The sequence below is a fragment of the Cryptotermes secundus genome, unplaced genomic scaffold (assembly GCF_002891405.2).
Source record: "Cryptotermes secundus unplaced genomic scaffold, Csec_1.0 scaffold79, whole genome shotgun sequence".
In the NCBI taxonomy this organism is placed as follows: domain Eukaryota; kingdom Metazoa; phylum Arthropoda; class Insecta; order Blattodea; family Kalotermitidae; genus Cryptotermes; species Cryptotermes secundus.
This window is the reverse complement of record NW_019741974.1, coordinates 1791429-1815014: the sequence shown is the minus strand read 5'-3', so window position 1 is coordinate 1815014 and position 23586 is coordinate 1791429. Positions and strand designations below refer to the sequence as shown.

The following is a 23586-nucleotide window of genomic DNA, read 5'->3' as shown; positions in this document are numbered from 1 at the left end:
CTGAAATTATTACTACCAGTACCGTGTCGGTAAGGGGTACGCGGTAGCGTAGTTGATTGAGACACTGTGTTACAAGATGGAAGGTCGCGGTTTCTAGTCTTGATGAGGTCACTGGATTTTTCTATTGACCTAATCCTTCCAGCCGCAATATGGCCCTGGGGTCGACTCAGCCTATAACAGAAATGAGTACCAGGAATATTCCTAGGGGGTAAAATGTGGCCGGCGCGTAAGACTGACAACATTACCGCCATCTGCGAGCCGACTGTCTAGAAAATGTGGGAGCCTCAACATCTCACAACCCTATGGGTCTTCGCGGCCTGTTACGGGGATAACTTTATCTTAACTTACCGTGTCGGCAAAAGATGATTCTGCTTATGCACGTACTTTAAAATGCGCCTAGCTAGCCAATCAGAAAGCTGGTATATTGCTGTCTGTACAGCCTGATTTCTGAGCAGTAACTGTCCGTTAATAGTCTGGCTGACATGGGGACAGCACTTCTTACCAGTTGACGTTATGATGAAGCAGGGACTTGCGGATTTCCGACAGCGCCACCGTGTAACGAAGCAAGCCCCTATTTGGGACGAAAAACCTGGTACAGTTTCCGGAACTTCGTTTCGACTCCAGACACTACAGCGTGCAGACGTGACCTTGCGATTTCGTGATTTCACGAATCAGTGCACGGCACACCCTGTGTAGGTAACCTCGTGGAACACAAGTTCTGTGTTAAGTTTTTTTTATTATTATTATTATTATTTCCCACTGGCGTAAAGTTACCGGAAGTTACTGTCGGCCAGTTCTCTATAGAGGCGGACAGCTAATGCGAGGGTTCACTAAACGGCGGCCGGACTGTAAATGGCTTAATAGTCTTAAGAATTTTATTCGGACTGGTCTGAAACAAGATGGAGACGTTACATTACCATTATTTTTCAATTTTGCAATTGTTAAGGTCCAAGAAAACCTGGAGTGGCTGAACGGTTCAGAATCTTCTGTCTTCTCGTCTGACATGTAGGGACATAAATATTTTTGCCTGTAATTTTGTATAGGTGTGCAATCGGTCTCTCTCATTAAGAGACGAACAAAGACAGGGTGTCTGAGAATAGTGTACCGTGGAAAGTATTTTAATCTAAGAGGAATGAAATTACAAGAAGCTAAGGAAAACCACACAATGAAGGAAGCACGGGAGAAAAGAAATACATATGGAGGTCTGGTAGGAAAACCTGCAAGAAACACACTGAGAAGACGCCAGTATGGATAAGATAATATTAAAATTGATCTTAAACGAATAGAATGTGAGCGTTTACATCGGATTCGTCTGGCTTAGGATGAGACCAGTGATGGACATTCGAGAACACGATGATGAACCTTTGGGTTCGATAAAATACTGGGCATTTCTTAACTACCTGAGCACCTACTAACTTCCCAGGAAGAACTGTGCAACATTAAGTTAGTTAGCCAAGAAGGCCGTGCCATAGCTCAGGCTTCTCACAGCGGTGGTCCGGATTCAATCCTGGGTCAGGTCATGTGGGGGCAGCGGTGCACTAAGTGGCACTGGGGCAAGATTTCTCCACGTACGAGTACAATAGGCTGATTAGTGTGCCAGGCTCTAATCTTGACATCAGCGAAGTGATGGCGCGGGACGAGAGGGGAAGAGGAAGAAACAGGCCACTAGCCTACTTCTGTAGTACTGAGCTTAACTGAACTAAATCGTGGTTATATATATCTCTATAGTGAAAAGCATCATTTCAGCAGTGAAACATAGTATAATAATATTGTACCTGATGAAGACAGTCACAAGGAACTTGCACAGCCACTATACAGAATGTACTGAATGTTTTGGTTCAGGTAGTAGTTGCTGATTCATGTTGCTGCCGCGCTTTAAATGGCTCGGACTTCTGCAGTCCTCACAGAGAGCCTTCTACTGCAGTGGCCGACGTACCAAGTGGACTGAGTCTCATCCCATCTCACGAAATAAAACAAGAAAAACGATAGCCAGAAAGGAGAGCATGGAGAAATATGCCTTCCCATATACACCAATCCGGGGGCTCCTGCGGTGTGTAGATGTACATATCAGGGACGCTATGCAACGTGTGACTCGCTGTTGGCCTCCTCGAATTCAGACTTACAGGATATGGACTTGTTTGGTCATGCGGTAATTGTTCTTGCATGAGGAATCACAAGACAACAGCGCAAAATGCTGACAAACACGTGTGGCCCTTCGAACCCGACACCCTCATGGTCGCCGGGATAAGCACCTTCAGGAGAAAATCCAAATTCTCGTCTCAGTATGTTCAGCAAACACAGTGATCGTACTTGAGTAAACACAGATTTTCTCTCGCTCCTCTGAATAGCAGCCAACACCCCTTTGCGTCCCTATCACCCCAAAAATGATCACTTACATTCCCCCCTCTTACCAGCGCTAGGTTTGATATTGGTGCTGGCAGATTTAAGTATGTAATGCAAATGGCGTGTGGTGGCACTAGTGCTCCAGCCACTAGTGTTCGCTCTGTGTTTAAACGGAGAACACAATACGGACCGCGAACGAGCTTTTAATTTAATTGGATTGGTTACCTTACATCCGTATTGCACGCAACAGCGTACTGGAAATGTTTCTATCCTCTGAAACAACTAACATCTTCTCCTTTTCGTCTTAGAAATTCTTGTAATCGGCTTGAAGTAGCAATCGTCCCGTAAACAATGTCCCGCGCGTGCGCGGATGTCACAACGACCCGTGTGGGCACATTCTCGAGTGCTACTTCAATAAACAAATTTTCGTTGCTTTTACGCCTAAGAGCATTCGACAATATGTACGCAAATTTGCACCACGTGCAGCTACTTATAAGTGCATATATTTGTAACAATTTTGTTTCTGTTCACTTTCTGTTCGACCGCCTCTGTGGTCTAGTGGCTACAGATCCAGATATCCCGGATTCGATTCCCGGCGCTACCACATTTACTGAGAAGTAGCGGGTCTGATGCCGGAAGCAGAGTCATCAGCAGCGACTTGAAGCACAGAGCAAATGATGCTCGAAATGGTTCAAGTTCGTATAGCAACAGGCGTGACCAAAGTGGTTTGAACGGCTGTTGTACTGCAATGTGGAAAGCAAATGGAAAAACTACAACATTATCACTTTTCCTGGATAGTCTCTTCCCAAAAACAGAAGATCGCATTAAGTGGAGGAACTGTTTTGGAAGAGACTGTGGACCTGTCGTCTGACAGGTTACTGATGAATGAATGAAAGTGGGTCTGGAACGGGGTCCACTCAGCCTCGTGAGGACAACTGAGGAGCTACTCGAATGGAAAATCAGCGGCTCCGGTCTAGAAAACCGAGATTAACGGCCATGGGAAACCGTTCCGCTGACCACGCGACACACTCTATCCGCTAAAGTTGGCACTAACCTCGCCGACAAGCGGCGGTCGCTCGGTCGGTATATTTCGCTTGCGGACTAAATCCACGGAGTTTTTTTTTTACAGTTTTCTGTTCTTCCTTGAAATTAGAAACCACGTTTCACTACAGTAAGAAACGTCTGATGAAATGGCTGTTTTATATACCTTAATGATCTGTTGTATGAAATTTCACGCGTTTGAACTGAATAATAATAATAATTTTACTAATTTATTCTTGCAATGAATTATATATGAATAAATACATTTCATTTCAGAATCATATCTATGAATGGGCACGAGACCACAGAGTACATCACAAGTTCTCAGAAACTGACGCCGACCCTCACAATGCAAAACGGGGTTTCTTTTTCTCACATGTGGGCTGGCTCCTTATGAAGAAACATCCTGACGTAAAAAGCAAAGGCAAAGTCGTGGACATGAGTGACTTGGAAGAGGACTTCGTCGTCGTCTTTCAGCGACGGTAGGTACAAATGTCAACCTAGAGGCCTGTACTGAACTCCGTCAGTGCAAATCTTCAGAATGGATGGTTCAAATGACTGTCAAAATGGCTACCAAATGAAATACTGGAGAGTGTCCTTAAGAGAGGAACACTAATCGCATCAACATTAATTCGCCAATATGTAAATGTATACAAAAGTATGCAGTCTACACAACAATATTCTGTATTTAAAACAGAGCAGACACTATTGTATCAACATTTGTTTTTATTGACGCTACATGTTTCGACTTTGTTGTTATTGTTATTGTTCGAGGGAGTGGGTTTCCACATGCACCGCGACTAATTATTAATCTATTGTGCGTCCCCCTTTAATTTCTACTGTCGCCATGCCCTTCCAGTACTGGTGCTCGCTATCAGCCCCGTTCTGCCGGCGAGGTCGGCCCTCTCTGGCAGTGGTCCCCGATACTTCCCCATCTACCGGAGGAATTGGAAACTTGGGCGGGAAACTTTGCCTAATTTTGCTCAGAGGTCTCCTAGAGACAAGAGGATCTTTTACGTGCCGTAAATCCACGACACGGGACACACGGCTTGAAGTCCCTCCCGGAGGACTTGCTCCCTGAATTTTTCCGCCCTTAAAAATTCCACGATCTCCGCTATGTTTCGACCTTTATACTCAGTCATCATGAGGCGTACAAAGATATTAGTCTCAATTGTTCAATTGCATCTAACTATTTGCATCTGATTCTTCCAATAAGGATCATTATTGTGCTCTTGAGAGCTTTTAAATGTTACAGTTAATTATAGGGACCATTTATAAGGAACCAATAAATCCGATTACAAATCCAAACCTGTCTCTAGTCACTCAACTCATATTTCCATAAGTATTAATACAAGTAAGGCCACACAGAGAGTAGCCTTTTCCGGCAGAACCTCTGTCATGCTTAAGTATTCCAGTTATGGAAAATGCATGATTTGGCACTATAGCGTCTCTGGATGTCTGTTGGCAGATACTATTATATACTGATGCCTCTCCTGACTTTCATAATCCCAACACTGGTGCCTGTGTTTCTGTGGAACGAGGACCCCTGGATGGCGTGGTACTCCACTATGTTTCGGTGGGTCTTGGCCCTGAACTGTACGTGGCTCGTAAACAGCGCTGCCCATATGTGGGGCAATAAACCATATGACAAGTGAGTATAATTTCGCTAAAACACAAATTACATTTTCTTTTTGCGTTCGCAGAAATTTAAAAACCTCCCCCCTCACATTTCTCTTTGTGGAGCAACAAAAAGTGAAGTCACTGTGACGTCTTGGCATTTGTACGAGCCGACAAGTAACAGGAATAGCGAATTACTCCTCTTTGTTCGCATTCCGTAATCTGTTTTGCACTGACCATAACTAACTGAATCCATGGAGCTGAGCCGTCCTTAGCAAGCAGTATTGCAGCTACTCAAGATTTTCCCAATATTTCATGCAACCCGAAGGTTCATTACTGTGTTCACAAGAGCCCTACACTGGTAAGTCAGATCAATCCAGTCCATACCATCCCATTCTTTTTCTCTAAGATCCATTTTAATATTATCCGCCCACTTACGTTTTGGTCTTCCTAGTGGTCTCTTTTCTTCTGCCTTCGTGCTACATGACCTGTCCACCCCATCCTCCTTGACTTGATCATTCCAATTATACCTGGAGAAGAGTACAAGTTACGAAGCTCCTCATTATGCAGTTTTCTCCAACCTCCCGTCACTTCATCTCTCTTCGGTCCAAATATTCTCAACACCCTGTTCTCAAACACCCTCAGTCTATGTTCCTCCCTTAATGTCAGAGACCAAGTTCCACACCCATACAGAAGTACAGGTACAATTACAGTTTCGTACGTTCTAATTTTTACTTTTTTAGACAGCAGGTGAGAAGACAAAAGTTTCTGGACTGAATGATAGCAAGCATTACCCGAGTTCAATTTCCTCTTAATTCCCTCCTTAATCAAATTCTGATATGTTAATGTTGCTCCGAAATATTTCAACTATACCAGATTTTCAAAGGATCTGTTAACTATTTTAGTGTCATGATATTACCCTATATTCTGGTGAAGAGTCGTTAATCTGCTTAGTTTTCTCTGAGTTTACTTCTAGACGAGCTTCCTTACTAACGTTAGTTAAACGTTTTGTATTTTTCTCTATTGTACATACGTATGTCATGATATGATTCATATCATCAGCATGTGTCCCATTTAATTTCAGTCCCATCTGGTCTTCCTGGGACCTTCCTAATGGCATATTCCAAAGCAAAGTGGAAAAGTAGTGGCGATAAAGCATCTCCTTGTTTTAGACCATTTTGTATAGGAAAATTATGAGACAAACGTTTGCTTATACGGACTTTATTATACGTTTCGTTCACACATTCTAACAAGCCTACATAGTTTCATGGGCGCCCCAAACTCTATGAGAATATTGTACAATACTTCCCTCCTAACTGAATCATAGACTTTCTTGAAGTCTATGAATAGCTGATGTACTGTCTCACTGTATTCCCACATTTTCTCCAACATCTGACGAAGGCAAAAATCTGATCCGTAGTTCATCTGTTACGTCGAAACCCACACTGATGATCCCCAATAATTTCATGTATATATGGACTTCCCCTTGATAGAAGAATATTGAATAAGATTGTGTATGAAGTTGATAGCAGTGATATCCCCCGATAATTACACGTACCACAGTCAGTTTTATCGCCCTTCTTGTAAATTTGTACAATAATAGACTCCTTCCACTGATCAGGCAATTTTTCCTTATTCCTAATAAAATTAAAGAGGTCATGGATCTCAGACCGTAATATTTCACCTCCGGGCCTAATTTCATCACTACCTGGCGATTTAAACTTTTCACCTTTGAAGTAACAATTTCAACCACAAAATGATTAGAATCAGGAAGTATGTATGTATGTATGTATTTCTATATGCCTAACATCACGGACCCTATGTATATTCAATAACTGAGAGAAGTAGTTCCTCCACCTGTTCAAAATGTTGTGGGAATCTGCAAGCAGATCACCATTCTCATCCTTCACTAAGTTACTGCTAGGTTGGTAACCACTCTTAAAGTAATTTATTCCTCTATACAGGTCTTACTGTTCATTGCAAGCTCATCAATTTTGTCTTTCAGATGTTTCCTCTCCCCCCCCCCGAAATGCTTGTTGGCTTCTCATTTTATATTGTTCCATGTTATCCTCAGTTATTTGGCTTACATCCTGTAACCATTCCAGTCTGACTTGTTTCCTTTAGTCTAATACTTTCGAAAATATTTGTCAGTCTGTCAGCCTGCTTTTCACATCTCCCGACTGCTAGTTGTTTTTCGATGGAATTCGATTTGTGATGTACTTTTGGTCGAACAGAATTTCGATCCGTGTCGATACTAACAACGATCGTTTTCCAAAAATCTCCAATCAAAATAAGCACATGTAAAGGAATCTCATTAAGATCTCAACTCTTATCTCAAAGAGTTTTAGAAACTATGTACATCTATATGTACAGAAAAGAGTAGAATTTTCCCTCTGATTAATTAATAAAGCACCATACCATGAAGACGTATGAGGGAGTAGAGGTAAAGCTCCGCCATTCTTGAGCTCGGCACTAGACAGATGTGAGTGGTCACCTCCAAACCTCGGCCGCTTTACCCATGGAAGAATATCCCTTATATAGGGGGCTGGGTGGGCCCCAGAGCCGGTCTGGATACTGTGATGTAGAGAAAAATCACTTTCCGCTATCTGGAATCGAACTCCGGCCATTCAGCTCGTAACCATACCTAGCTCTCCATCTGTGTATATTGTATTTTAACAGACACGCGATTTGTATTTGTAACATGTTTTTCTTTTCTACACAGCAGACTCTGTGGCTATGAAATCCAGCAATTGTTGCCTTAGTCTGTTCTTTCAAATAAGGAACTTAGTAACAGGCACATGGGCATATGCAGTGTAATGCCTTTGTTGTTAATTTCCCTTTCAAAACAACAGATGTGGAATTCTATTTATTGCAAATATACTCTGATAAGCTACGTGAACAGCATGTATCAAAAAAAGAACGCCAAGACAAACAAGGATGAAAAGTTACAACAGCAATAATATCTATTTTCCAACCGCACTCCAGCGTTCATCTTCGTGAACTAATTTCTATAAACTGTAAGCTGAGAATGTTGTTTTGCTTCCAGAAACATATCGCCAGCGGAGAACATGTCTGTGGCCATCTTGGCGTACGGAGAGGGGTTTCACAACTACCATCACGTGTTTCCCTATGACTACAAGGCAGCTGAACTAGGGGATTACATGTTGAACCCAACAACTGCGTTTATTGACTTCTTCGCTCGCATCGGATGGGCGTACAGCTTGAAGACAATGTCAAGGAAAACCATCATGGCGCGCATATTGAGGACGGGCGATGGTACACACAAACGCATCGGCAGAAGCAATTCACCCGACTGTCACACCCAAGAAGATCATGTGTGGGGTTGGGGTGACGCAGACATGAAAGAGGAAGACTGCAAGTTTGTGTCGGTACTTGAAGAAGAAGAAGAATAAAAGACGTTAACTTATTAAGATCAGAAGACTCTGTGTGTGTTTTTGTATGTGTTTGGGGGTTCTCTTCTAGCTTGCTGTCAATTGATACAGGTGACATATACGATACGATACCGGTGACCTTGGCATCGATATATTTTCCCCGGAATTTATCATTTGCTTCAGGTAGGAATAAACCAGAGAAACTAATGATAAAATTGAAACATTTCCCCCTTTCAACTACGTAAAAATGTATTATAATTTTATATTTTATTAGAAGTAACGGCTGGGGAGCTGGGGTAGCCTAATCAGTATAGCGACTCTGCTACTGGCTGGACAGCCGAGGAGTTGGGGTTCGAGTCCGGGTAGAAGTATGATTCTTCTCCTTTCAATGTTGTCGAGACCGGCTCTGGGGTCCACCCAGCCTCTTATCAAATGGGTACGGGGAGCTCTATCCCCGGAGATAAGGCGGCAGGGGCGTAAAGCTGAGCAGTTACCTCCGACTAATGCCGAGGTCAAGAATATGTAGCCCTATACAGCCACCCCCTCATATCTTCATGTAGTAGTGCTTAATCAGTTAAGCACAGGAACAACTTTACTTTTGTTAGATGCGATGGCTATTTTTTTTTTTTTTACAAACTTTAAGTTGCTCTCACAGAACGATTCAGTATCGATTTTAGAGTAGCTATTCGGTATCGATCTATAACGCGTATTGATTGACGTCCCTGATTATGCTGTAAAATAAAGGTTACCAGTTTTCGAAGCAAATAGTGTATAGAGAGACTGGAATTTCCAATTTCAATGTAACTGTAAAACTACACGTTATTTACTGCATGGCCTGTTTACCTCCAGGTGACGGGTGGGCAATTAGCACTCCTCAATTTTATTACAATTCATGTATGAGTAATTTATTAATTTAAGTCAATGAATAAATAATACATATGATACAATAATAAGTTTTACCTGTTGTTCTGTATGGGGGTGAAACTTTGTGTCTCACGCCAAAGAACATTAATCAAGGCTGGGTGTAATTTCTGTCGCAAAATGTACGCCACTTTGGAAGCCTAGGTGCAGACAGAAGGATGGCACTAATAAAGCAGACGATTCAACTGGCTTAGGGCTTTGGAGGGCTCTCGGAACACTGTAATGATTCCATGAAAGGCAGGAAACTTCTTGACAAGCTAAGCAACTATTAAACTACCCAAGAAGAGATTTACTTCAGGACACGTGTATCACCGATCACCATACTAGCTCTGGCTGTCACTACTGACACGTTAATCCAAACGTTAGTTAACGACGTTTCGTCAAATCAGATAGGAATGGACTGACTATAATGATGTTATGGAGGACGTGGTCGTTTCTTGTTGTAAAGAGTTATCGTTGAATTCGCCCATAATGAACAACTAACATCGTAAGGAGCCTCCATCTTACAATCAGAATATACAAAACTATTTTGCCTGTGGTTCTGTATGGGTGTCAAACTTGGTCTCTGACATTAAGGGAGGAACATAGACTGAGGGTGTTTGAGAACAGTGTGTTGAGGAGAATATTTGGACCGAAGAGAAATGAAGTGACAGGAGGCTGTAGAAAACTGCATAACGAGGAGCTTCATAACTTGTACTCTTCTCCAAGTATAATTAGAATGATCAAGTCAAGGAGGATGAGGTGGGCAGGTCATGTAGCACGAACGGGGAAGAGGAGGAATGCATATAGGATATTGGTGGGAAAGCCGGATGGAAAGGCCACTGGGAAGATCATGGCGTAGGTGGGTGGGCAATATTAAAATGGATATTAGAGATATAGGATGAGATGGTATGGATTGGACTGATCTGGCTAAGGATAGGGATCAGTGGACGGCTCTTGTGAACACGGTAATGAACCTTCAACTTTAATAAAATGCTGGGAAATTCTTGAGTAACTGCACAATTGGCGGCCTCTCAAGAAGGGCTCAGCTCCATGAGTGAATGACCTCCATCTTACGCCAAGATTAACAGCAAGCCATTTACACATGGTTTTATCTGCGGACTTGAAACGTGGAGAAATCTTGTGGTTGAAGTCTGCGACAGATCAGAACCGTTGCTGGCCACCAACATGAAAAATTCCGAAGCAAATTTTAAGGCAATGGCAATGAAACAGCCCATTGTTTCAGAACATTCCAAACAGGAAACCTAGTTTAAGTAGCTGACCCATAGGGGCTTTGCTATGGGTTACATCATCATCATCATCAGTAATCTGTCAAGACGACAGGTCCACAGTCTCTTTCAAAACAATTCCTCCACTTAATGCGATCTAGAGCTTTCTCCTTCAAATGACAGTACCCTCTTCTGTCCCCAAGGTCATCCAGCATCTTCTTACGTCTTCTTCCTCGTCTTCTTGTCACTTCTATCCGCCCATCTATCTTTCCTTCGATAGCTTCTTTTAGAAGGCAGTTTCTGCGTAAAACATGACCAATCCAATTAGCCTTCCGTTTTCTTATTTCATGTAGGATATTCCTCTGCTCACTGACTCTAATTAACACTTCTTCATTTCTCACATAATCGGTCCAACTGATCTTCTCCATTCTTCTCCAACACCACATTTCGAAACTTTCCAGATGTTTCTGATCTACTGCCCTAAGTGTCCATGTTTCAGCCCCATACAGAGCTATGCTCCAAATGTAGCATTTCACTAGTTTCTTCCTCAAATTTAAGTCCAATTTGCTGGTAAAAAGATTCTTCTTCTTGCTAAATGCAGCTTTTGCCATGGCAATCCTGGATTTAATTTCACATATAAACTCATTTTAACTGGCCTGACTAGTGTCGATACCTCGAACTCAATGACAATGACTTCACGGTCATTCTTTAAGTCCATAAATAACCTATGAGATATTCCATTGTATTTCAATTTTACTTCAGAAATGTGACACATGAAAGAAACCTGATCAACAGTTGATCTGTTACATTGAAATCCATGCCGATGATCTCCAATAATTTTCGTCTAATCCGGATTTAACCTTGAGGGAGAAAAGTTTGAAAAATGAAAGTGTGTGTTGTTAGAGGTGCGTCATTGTCTACGTCTATTTGAGCCTGGATAACATTCAGGCTGGGCCGCTCTATATAAAATGCAGTACAAATTCCTTAAAAACAGACTTGTGTGAGACTGTAACCTAACGCTTGGCAAAACAACTCAGTAGAATAAACAACAATTATTTTATTAAGAGTATGGCTGTATACAGGCTAGTAAAAAATTTCACATTTGATTACGGTGATATGCTTCGATAATTATTACATCGACCTTTATCAATTTTTTTTGTATATCGTATCGACTCGTTCGAATGATGATTCAGTTCCTGCTTATTCCAAATAGAATGAATATATTTTATGGATCTCAGAATGCAATGCTGTACCTCCTGTTTGGATCAATTCTGACGGACAATCTGTGGTTGAGGATTCAATCTTTCCATCTAAGGCGTTTGAACTGGTAATGTGCTTGCTGACTGTCCCTAAGTATTGCAAATACCACATAATTGTCAGCATCACAGGCTGAGCATCAAGCATACTTCTCCTATCTATCAAGACGCTGCCAGGCAGAATGTACTTGTATCAGTCCGAAGGGGTCCAAATTTTTATGAATGTTGTGATGTGGGAACACCGTACTTCTGGCAATTAGATTTGTTGATGTGCAAAGCTTGTCATTTTTCTTTTCACGTGTACTCTAGTTTCTAATTCATGTGGTACTTACGGAATCAATAAAATGCATTCTCTACTTACTTTCCATCATCAATTTTATTATCACTTCAGCCATGCAAATTCAGATAAATATATAACACCTGCAACCTCTTAGTAATGATATCCTAGATACTGCGTGGCATCATACGAGCAAGAAGATCCACCCTCTTAACAGCCTCCCCATATATACAAAAAATCTTGACCCTTGTCATTCTCAATTTCTTATAAGATATACAATTATCTGCAAGCTCACTGCCAGTCTCGCCCCATCTGACCTCCGGCACACCCTTTACGTCTAACTCGTTCGTTGCTATTATTTTAATGAGCGTGACTTACAGAGATTTCTTACGTTCCAAGTTTCACATCTCACGCCCATCTTCCTTTGTGTCTGATGTACTACTGATCCATGTCCGAGTCATGTGTGACATTTTGATTTTTATGGCGAGATGTTTGCCCTACGCCCAACCCCCAAGCTAGAGGATCATTCCTCGACAGCTGTTCGCGGCGGCTTATTCAATATTGTCGCGTGTTTGCTAGGCAATGCGACAAGAAATTATGTGATTTCTCGGACTAGAACGAACATTTATTGGACAGTCACTTTCACACTCACACGTACACAATTATTCTCCACTTAGACGTTTCTTCTTCAATGTTACAACACTCTCGCTCTACGTCGAATAGCAACTCTTTCCTGCTAAAGTCGAATACAAACTGAACTCGTTTCTGGTCGACATACGACTCTTATCACGTGCACTCGGACTCAATAGGGAATACTTGGTTGAAGGGTTAATCCCGCCCTATGTTACGCAACGAACGCGAGAATACGTGTCTGCCTCAACAATTCGTGTGTAACGGTTGGAAACTGGGCCGCGCCATAGCTCAAGCGGTTAGTCGCTGGCTTCCCACCGCAGCGGCCCAGGTTCTATCCTGGGTCTGGTCAAGTGGGATTTGTGGTGGACAAAGTGGCGCTGGGGCAGGTTTTCGCCGAGTGCTTCGGTTTCCTCTGACAATCTTCATTCCAACAATTGCTCCACAATCACCCTCACCTGTCATCTGGGGCTGGTACAATAGGCCAGAAGTGGCCGCAGTACAAGGGACTTAGTCCCATCCCACTAGCAATAAAAAATACAGTGGAAACTCCACTGTTAGATTGTTAGCCGTTGTTTAGCAATGGATACGTTCCGATTCCTAGCCGCTGTAATGGAACGTTGGTCGTTGCTTAGGAAATCAACCCTGATCTCCTAATCCATTCCGGCTTTCTCGCGGCACGCCATAATTTATTCGCAGCCACACTCCATATATCGGGCTGTTACTTCCAAACGAAACCTTAAACGCTTTCATGTAAAACCTTAAACGCCTATAGTGTTTCATGTACAACTTAATTTGAAATGGTCTTGTGAACGCAATCAAACATTTACGAGTATGATTAAAGTGTGAACAAAGATCAATATTTTTAGTACATTGAGACAAAATTCTCAAACACACTTAGTCTCAAGAATCTGAATTTATAAAACTTTGCCCACACCAGCGTCATCGTAATGGGGCAAAATATGGACCTCGAAAATTCTGAAGCTAATATCTCAGCTGTAATATGACTTATGTGACAGATACCACACAGGTATCCCATCTCAAACAAGAAAGAAGCTAAGAAATAATAGAGTCACAACTTTCAACAGTAAATATCCAACTTCGTATTTTTTTCTGTGGCGCTACAGCCCCAATTTGGGCCTAGGCCTACCTCCATGAAACTTTCCGTTTCACTTCGGTTTACTAGATCTTACACATTCGGTAGGACTCCTTGGGCGATCGATCAGCTCGTCGCAAGGCCTCTATCTGTAGACAAACACAGAAAAACGCACACAAACATCCATGCCCTGAGTGGGATTCGAACCCACGATCCCGGCTTCCGAGCGAGCGAAGACAGTGCATGCCTTAGACCGCTCGGCTATCGTGACCGGCATACAAATTTGTATACTACCACAGATTTGCTAACAGCGTCATAAAGAAACCCACAGAAACAAAATACAAAATATGAAACCGGAATGGCCGTGTTCCTCTGCATGGAACTAAAACCACTATAAAATATAATTTATTACTTTACATTACTTCAATGTACTTACTAATTCTGGGTCTTGCGTAATTAAATCCTCTTCTTTCTGGCTTAGACGGTAGGAAAACGCTGATCTCGCAGTGACCACAGGAATACTGCAAATTAACATCCACGGGCTTCAAGCAATTCATGCCTCACTTAATTGGTCACTGTTGCGTCATAACCTGCGACAAAAGTCTGTACATGATGAATGATCAAGTTAGGGCTCTTTTAAACATCTGATTTACAAGTAAAACTACTTCTTTTCGTACAATGAAATAATTTACGATACTTTTGTATTACGGATGTGTTGACATGCATTACACAGCGCAGAAATTTTAGAGTACTTTTTTTTTTTTTTTTTATTAATGGTTTTTGTTTTAATTTTGTTTTATTATTNTTTTTTTTTTTTTTTTAAGTAAGGCTTACGGTATTAATGTTGTATCATTATATATATATATAGGGCCTAAGTTCTGTTGGTTCCTCTATACAGAAGGAAATATTTCAAGGAAAGTATGTATTGTGGCGTGCCGCCTAAAAGCCAGAATATCTGAGCGGACTACCATTGCTAGACAACGGCTTGTTAAAAACAAGTGGCCGGACAAGCTGGAACATACCATTGCTGAGCAACGCTCGATAAACACTGCATGAAAGCCGGAAGTACGCAGTCAGAAAAGGAAAGCAAAGAAGTCTGTTACTAGACAATGGCTCAGTAGTTATGTTTCCCATATAACAAGGAACAGTGATTACCTCGTTGCCTAGGCGACAATTGTAAACACGTAAACACTACAACGCGTACATTGGCAGAAGTTACCGCAGGAATGAAAGCCAGAGCTACTGCAGTTCCCGCTGCAACGAAAATCCTTCAAGAAGGTGTCTTCCAGTCCATCCGACTGTAGAAGATAAGATACCAAACGGAACACAGGGCAGGCCACACCCGTGTGGAGGCGGGCTCGAATACCTCCACCGTGACCCTGAGAGTCGTGGGAGGCGACCAAAAGGGAAGTCTCAAATTTGAGACAGTAATATATGGTCTCAGGTACCAAGGACCTAGGATCCGAGAGAGACTGCGCTGGCAAGGACCAGCAGCATATACAAAAGACAGATCCGTCCTATCGTCAGAGAGGGCGCCCACAAAAACAAAAAAAAGACCGTAACTCTCAAACACTAATAAAGATCTGGTAGCAAGCCTCAGATGGGGCTCGACAGTAAGACTTACTGACTGACCGTTAGTCGCAATGTGACTAAGTTTGACGACAGATCAGATCAAAGAAGACCGGAGCGGAAATGAGATCAGAGGAGACCGGAGAGGTGGTCTGATCAGAGGAGAGCAGAGCGGAGGCCAGACCAGAAGTGGACCGAGAACAGGTCAGATCAGCAGAGCTGAGATCAGAGAAGGAACCAGCTCAGCCAAGAACCAGAAGACGACGGACTAGTCAGGTCGCATCGTCTGCAAGACGTTATTTCAGAGTGAATGTAGTTGTAATTGTAAACGAGTTATCCAATAAACAGCTTCGTCTAATCCAGAATCTACAATTATTTGTCAAGGAACTCCGGACACGTGACAGTATGAAATTCAGCCCAGAATATCTTCTTATGTGTGGACTATATTTCCTAACAAGAGCAACGAATAGATACGCATGATATAACACATCGAAGCGAGGAAACTTGATCAATTCCATGTGTGTATCCGCATAATTCACTTGGCCATCTGCAGGCTTGCTCATGCTCTCCCCTCGCTTCTCTTACCCATGTAGGCAACCAGCTTCCCAAATCCTGCAGCCATTAATTAGTTACGAGTTTCCTTCCCCATCAACAAGGGTAAAGGAGGGCATGCCACACCAAGGGACACACATCACTTTAGTTCTGGTTATTCTGTATAATTATATGTTGTCTAAAAGTAATAACGCAACGCGGGAAAACTCTGTGGGTGCAGGTGGGGCGCCAGTTCAAATGACGTCTCTAGGTCATGGGAGGAAGGTGGGACAAAAGGATGGAACGCAGTCAGAGATCTGTCAGAAAAACTTTGATCATTAATGTACACGGTTTTCCGAAACAATCCGTACATATGTTGGCCACCTGGGGTTCCACTGAACACGCGGACAACTTTCAGAAAGTACAGTAAAGTACGTAATTGTTGTGTCAGCCATTACGAACCATTGTTGCGCAAAGTCGCCTATCTTCTCTCAGGAAGGGCGAGGCGACGAGCAACGGGTACCTCGTAATTTATTGCGTGCAAGATATGTATTTTTCAGGGGGAGGGGAATATGCATATTGAAATAATTAGATTCCATTAGATTTTGTGGACCTTGTTTTCACATGACTGTTGCCAAAGGTGTTTTGGCATAGAATTATCCGATAAAAAGGGGATATGTAATTTTCGTAGCCAATGTCTCGCTTATTTATATCCGACCCCACCCAATATACTCGAATACAATTTAAACATTTAGAACTCCTGCTCACTGGAGGCAGCTTCAGTTTATAGATCAAATTCGGTGAATAATTAATTATTACGAATACTTTAAAATTCTCGTGAGCACCAAAGGTACCAGTGGGCATGCGGANATTTAAACATTTAGAACTCCTGCTCACTGGAGGCAGCTTCAGTTTACAGATCAAATTCAGTGAATAATTACGAAATTATTACGAATACTTTAAAATTCTCGTGAGCACCAATAGGTGCCCGTGGGCATGCGGCTGACCCTTACATATAATGGTTGTTCTACCAGAAGGGTGGGAAGTCTAGGCGAAGTATACCAAAATATTACGACCAATGGCCAGTCCTCCAACCTGTCTTGCTGTCAAGCACCCATCTGGGGCCCTTTATCAGACGGTTATGTTGCTAGGCCTCATCACATGGTCTTGTTGCGGAACATGTAGAAAACAATGCTTCTATCAGTTCCTTTATTGTTGCATGCTGATTCGTTGCTGCGGAAACGTGTTTACTGTGATGTTGCCTAGCAATGACAGTCTCTACTGGTTCCACTGGTCTGGCTTTCAGCTGTCATATCACAATATATTTAGGTCTAAGAACCTTTTAAAGTCACATATAGTACTATCTAGGTCTCGTAAGAAATTACTTTCTTCCCATATTGTGGCAAATCACTAAAATGACTACTTTTAATGTCCTGATAAAATGACGAGTAAAAATATTCCATCACACTATGCCACTTCTCTGATATTTCATCGCCACACAGAGACCAATTTAGCTTTTTATTCAAATAATAAAACTACAGAATAAGCAGCACCATGTCTTGAAGCACCCAGTTTCTTAACGTCACAGTCATGATAAAGATATGCAAGAGTCTGATATGTGGAATTTTAGCAAGGGCCTTAAAGCCAGAACAATATACTACAAAGGTGGTTCAAGGTTGACCTGAACTTCGTTTTTTTTTTTTAAATAATATGCACTTCAGAAGCAAATAATTTCGATTTTAAAGATATCGTCCCCTTACACTAACACATTTTTCCCTTCGTCCTGGCAACTTACTGATGCTGGCAGCACAAAAGGTTTCATCTTGACTGTGCAGCCAAGTCAGGATACTGCATTTGAGTTCATTACCAGTTTGTATTTTCTGTCCTCCTAGGTACACCTTCATTGGTGGAAACATGGGGTTCAATTTCTGCATAAATACACTGGCAGAGCAGGTATCACGATCAAGATCATGTATGTTCATATATGCTGCAGCACTTCATTTCAATAGACCAGAATTAATCACTGTCTCTTCACGAGTGTAATAATTACATCTCAAGATGTATGTNTATTTAACGCAATACTTTCATATGGAATGAAACATAATGAATTGTTACTATGGGAAAAAGGTTAAAAAGATTTTGGTCACCGAATTTTGATATAAGTTGTAGCAAAACATGGCAGCTTTCTACTGTCCATAGTTTAATTTAAAAAATACAATATACTGAAACCAAGATATGAATATATGTAGAAGAGGTAATGTCAAACTCCCATTTGCCAGTTTCAAAACAGAGCTTCATCCAAACTCACTGCTAAAATTCATTTTATGAACCAATTTTTTTGTAGATTTAGAGCTTTTAATGATACGGGCACAATACTAAACTTCAATTGCTGCAGCTGTAGTTTATATTTAAACATTTTATAATGGCTGATTAGTATACTGCAGATTGTTGTTTCCAGTTCTCTGTGAAACAAAAACATCAATTTTAAGGACTCTAACTGGTGGATGGTCCTTGCCAAACAAGTATTTTGACTACCTCCCAGTTATTATCAGCCACATTCCATATTCATCTGCATAAATGTCAGATTTGCGTAAGTTGAATACAAGACAGCTTATGGTCTCACTTTGTTGGGAGTCCCAATACTCGTATTTTTTTTTCATCACTAATCTGTCATACAACAGGTCCACAGTCTCTTCCAAAACAGTTCCTCCACTTAATGCGATCTAGAGATTTCTCCTTCAAATAAAAATATCCTCTTGTTCCCAAGGTCATCCAGCATCTTCTTTCGTCTTCTGGATCTCGCACACATGGTATCTCTGTTTTTGGAAAGAGACTATCTAGGAAGAGTGATAATGTGGTAGTTTTTCCATCTGCTTTCCATATCGCAGCACAGCAGCCGTTCAAACCACTCTGGTCACGCCTGTTGCTATACGAACTTTAACCATCTTGAGCATCATTTGTTCTGTGCTTCAAGACGCTGCTTCCGGAATCAGTTTTTGGGTNCTGCTGATGACGCTGCTTCTGGCATCAGTTTTTGGTGTCTCTCTTTCGTCTGATGCCTACCCCTTGACCTGCNTCTGATGCCTACCCTTTGACCTGTCCAGGAAGGGAGGCCCTGCCAGTAGCTACGCTACCGCTGGTGTAGCTCTCAGGGTCCTTGGCATACTCAAACCCCCTCACCACAATAAGGTGGAGACACCAACGAGGGGAATACTCATATATAAGTGAAAAATATACTTGTATTACTCTATAACGAAATAATATAGAAATTTCATAGTTCTACAGCTTTAAATTTGTATGTATGTATATTTTTGGTTATTTATTTACATTATTATTATTAAATCACCACCATCTAGCATAATCCATTAAAAACTGACTTAAAGATTTTTAATTTACACCACTCAGCTTTGTAACAGGAGAAATATTGTTATAAATTTCTGGCATGCAAATATAAAATCTGTGAGGAAAAATGTGAAACATAAAAAAAAACACAATGAAACAGCATATTTCTCATATTGTATATAAAACTGTCTCACAGAAAAGCGATAAAATTTACATTACAAATTATAAATGTATGAAAAAAGTGCTCAAAATTACTAGATCAAAGGATGCAGGCTAAACTGAGAATACAGATAATGAATAAAAATAGGCTGAACAAGCAGAACTTTCAGGAATAAAGAACTGGAATATCTTAAACATAAAATTATCAACTCCGAAACAAACGGTACAAAAAATATTACAAACTCGTATATAAGCATAAATTAATAAAAAAACTAACAGCATAAAATGAGACTACATGGAGATTCTTGAAGTATTTGAAAAAATGTAAAAATGAACTGTGAGATTTTGTACAATAGGCCTGCATTCTTTTATCAGACTAGATATATTAACTTGACAAAATTATTTTGATTCTGAGCTGAAATACATAAGCCTGTTAGCTACGTCGGTAAGAAAAGTACGTATAGTTGGGGCACCTGGGGTTTGAGTCTAAACAGGGGCAAGGATTTACCTCTCAGCCATCACATCCACACCGGTTATTGGGCTCACCCAGCATCATATGCAATAGGTAGCAGGCAGATGAGTCACCTGTTCTTTAAGAACAGGTCTTCATCAATCCTGACCTCCTTAAACATTTTAGTCATTTAAAACACATATTACACAAGATTACCTAGTTACCACTTCACATAAATGTGATAATTTGAAAATAATTTCATTAACTCAAATAAAAACATGGAGCCCATTTGTCTAACAACAGAGTTTCTTTAGGTCTGTAACCCATGATGAATGACAAGAAGCTACTGTCAAGCTACTAAGCATTCTGCGACCTTGCAAACCGAAAATGTTCTTTCATTAACAAACATATTCGTATAAAACAGCAAAACTGCTACAATAAATTATTTTTTCTTTAGTTATTTAATATATGCTATTATTCAAACTTACCAAAGAAATGAAGTGCGAAGCTAAAGGAGTCTGCAAATGGCTATCTGCTATTGTGGACATTCTGGTCTCATTTCTTTTCTCATTCCATCATTATCTGCTTTGTGTTGCCCTTGTGTTAACAATGATTTGACGGATGGTATCACATTCCGATTTGTGAAAGGTTTCCTTAATAGCTTCACTGTCATAATGTGAGAAATATTCTCAATTAACAATCCATTTCTTCTGTCTGTGTCTACAGTGATACAGCCTCTGTCAGCTTCTTATGAACCAACAACAAGTTTCATTACTTTATGGCTTCTCTGGGGAGTCTATCCAGCAAATCTTGACAGTCATTTACAGAATCTGTGAATTACTTAACATCTGAGATACTTTGCCCCACTCAGCCAGGGACAGAGAGTTGGCCAAGGCTCCAGTGAGTTAACCCATGACAAAAAATACAAATATCGACTCTTTGTACATTATCCACCATCCTGTTTTAAATATAAAACAGGACAATGTATAACATCCAAAAAGTCAGTAATCACATTAATATACCATCAACAAAAACTTTTGGTCTTAATTAGTGACAGAAAATTTGTGCATCATTGATATTCAGTGCTGGAAACTCTGCTTTTTATCTTATGAGCAGCACTGAATGAACTGAACTCTCGGTAACCCCATGTTTCTTGTTTCATATGATTTGAATGATTTTATGAGTTTTTGACTGGATAATTGCACATACCCCCATGGGACAGAATTCTGGTGCTAGAGCTGAAATATAACATCGATATATGTTTGCTATTTCATAATACACATTAATCGGAGTTCATGTAACACACAATAACGGCATTTTCCTTATCAGTAAACAAATTGAAGGTTTTTAAAAATACTGACCATACATGCACACATAAGCATCAGGTGTAAAAGTGCAGGTCCTTATTCCTAAGACAACATGAGAGAACTGTCAATTTTTATGTCATGCAAAAATATGTGATATTAATCTACGGTGTATGTTCTAAGCTGACTTTTACGAACTGGTTACATTCAAAACTGCCTTAATTATAATTTTTAATTTTCATATTTTCTATAATTTGTATACAGGAGAGAAGTTTGAATGCAAAAAATGATATAGGTAGGTAATTTTTTTACTGAAAATATTCATAATTTTTTGTACATATAACAATTTCATTATCAATTAATTGGCACCCACATTTCAGAGGAACCTGCTGCAATCCACCTTTATGGTAAAAGATGGCAGTAGTACACCAACCAAACTACACAGCATCACATCCTAGATGACCATATTCTGATTACTCACTGCCACAAGAACCCAAAATCTCACAGACGGAAAAATGGTTCATTTAAAGTTGCAGAATTTAACAAGTTACAAATTTACAGTATGACATATTTTACTATAAGTTGCCTAAGAGATCTTAAAAAGCATGGCTTTTTATGCATGAACACAATTATAGAAAAAATAAAAAGTAATGTTCCATTCAAAAGTTTTAACTGTTATGGAGATAACATGGAAAGATTCAGTGTCAGTTAACCGAATCAAGGTTACATTGGATAGGAGGTAAATGGACTGTAGTCTTTATTTTCAGTATGCTACATTATGCATTATACAAGTAACCTAGCCTCTGTGTGTAACTAACTCAGAAGGTGCCTTTGGTAACAGAAGAATGTATGTGCAGACTTCATGCATATTTAACCTTTTAAATATTCACAAACTGAAAATTGTTCATACAAAAATCTCTACATATAATGGAATAAAGATTATACACTGTTTACATTTTTTGGCCACAAAGACTTACCTTTTAGCCATTTTATTTTATAGTATGTGTATACACTTCCTGAGTCATTTTATATTTAACTTACAGAAAACTACATACACAGCTGAATACTGATATTAATGATCAAAATGAATTGTCTGGCATTAATTTTCTGAAGTGTCATAATGGGAATCTAATATTCCGTTTAAGTAAATTTCACACATTTGAGATCTGATTGAATTAAAGCAATCTATGTCACTGCCAACAACACATGTTCTAAACATAATTTATTTTAGATATTCATTTCTTAAATTTCAGTTCATAAAGTACAGTGGGAACGAAAGGCTTCACCAATTTTTCATAATTTCATTTTCCAAGTTATTCCACTGTTTCTACCTATTTTGTATATTCATTTCATTTCTATACTTTCAAATCATTTTTTTATAATAAAATGTTGTTTTATAAAATTCCAATAACAAAAATAGCTTCCTCTTCTTTTTAAAAACATGACAGTAACAAAATCTTAAAAAGTAAACATTTTAAAATCCCACTTTCAGTGATAAACATCACTGCAACTGTTCAGTTCAGACGGTTCACTTCGATCTAGAAACAGAAGAGTTTGAATTTTACCTACAGCCACAATAGGTACTTCTGACAGACACTATGTGGTGGCAAATGCATTTGTAACTTGGAAAGTAGAACTTAGCATAATTTAACGTACATAAAAGTATATAAGGAATGCAGTCTACACAACAATATTCAGTATTTAAAAACAAAGAAGACACTATTGTATCAACATTTATTTTATTTCGTTTTTACACACACATGTTTCAACCCTTATTCCGGGACATCATCAGGTGTACAATGCTCCACTTCAGCTGTTGAATTGCAATTAATTTTTATTTAATTTCTTCAAATAAGAATCCTCAGTGTTTTGAAATTATTCAAATGCATAAATTCATAAATTCAGTCATTTGGTCAAAATTTAAAATGCTTAGATAATAAAATTTAAAATTAAAGACATAAAGATTGAAATTACAAACTAAAGATTAAAACATGAAAGTTAAAATAGTATAAAAATGGAATAGATATGTTTTGTGATAAAACTCTGTGACCGCTACGTGTTGACCTGATTTTATGTTGGTAGAAACGACTATAGCGTGGGGCACCCGCGTATCAGAATCTCCTCACTTGCAGTAGGTCATGTAGTCATGACCTTAGTAATGTCTTATGGAGCTCATGTTCATTATTCAGTATGTAATGCATGTTAGGTTATTCTTATGATGGTATATGTACAGCCTGTTCCCTACATTGGTGCTGTCACTATGTTGTAGCAGGGGGGTATCTGCTGAAGCATTGTATGCCTGATAATGACCCAGTATAAGGGTCGAAACATGTTGCATCTGTAAAAACAAAATAAAAACAAATGTCGATATAGTAGTGTCTTCTTTGTTTTTAAATACTGAATACTGTTGTGTAGATGGCATACCTCATGTACTTTTATATACCTTATT

General features: G+C 40.0%; 1 protein-coding gene and 1 long non-coding RNA gene across 5 annotated transcripts in view; one reads left to right on the top strand and one right to left on the bottom strand.

The window, feature by feature from the left end:
- LOC111872818 ((11Z)-hexadec-11-enoyl-CoA conjugase) overlaps positions 1-8868 on the top strand; it is a 92767-nt gene extending 83899 nt beyond the window's left edge. For all 4 annotated transcript variants that reach the window (XM_023867007.2, XM_023867009.2, XM_023867010.2 and 1 more), the window contains exons 4-6: positions 3661-3866; positions 4853-5035; positions 8048-8868. In XM_023867007.2, coding sequence (XP_023722775.1) covers positions 3661-3866; positions 4853-5035; positions 8048-8414 — 756 coding nt within the window. In that variant the 3' untranslated portion in view covers positions 8415-8868. The remainder of the gene's footprint in view (positions 1-3660; positions 3867-4852; positions 5036-8047) is intronic.
- Positions 1-22882, bottom strand: part of LOC111872820 — a 33007-nt gene extending 10125 nt beyond the window's left edge. The window contains exons 1-2 of the long non-coding RNA XR_002844298.2: positions 20322-22882; positions 14218-14371 (exon numbers count right to left, since the gene is read on the bottom strand). This is a non-coding gene — a long non-coding RNA (uncharacterized LOC111872820). The remainder of the gene's footprint in view (positions 1-14217; positions 14372-20321) is intronic.
- Positions 22883-23586: the final 704 nt, after the last annotated feature.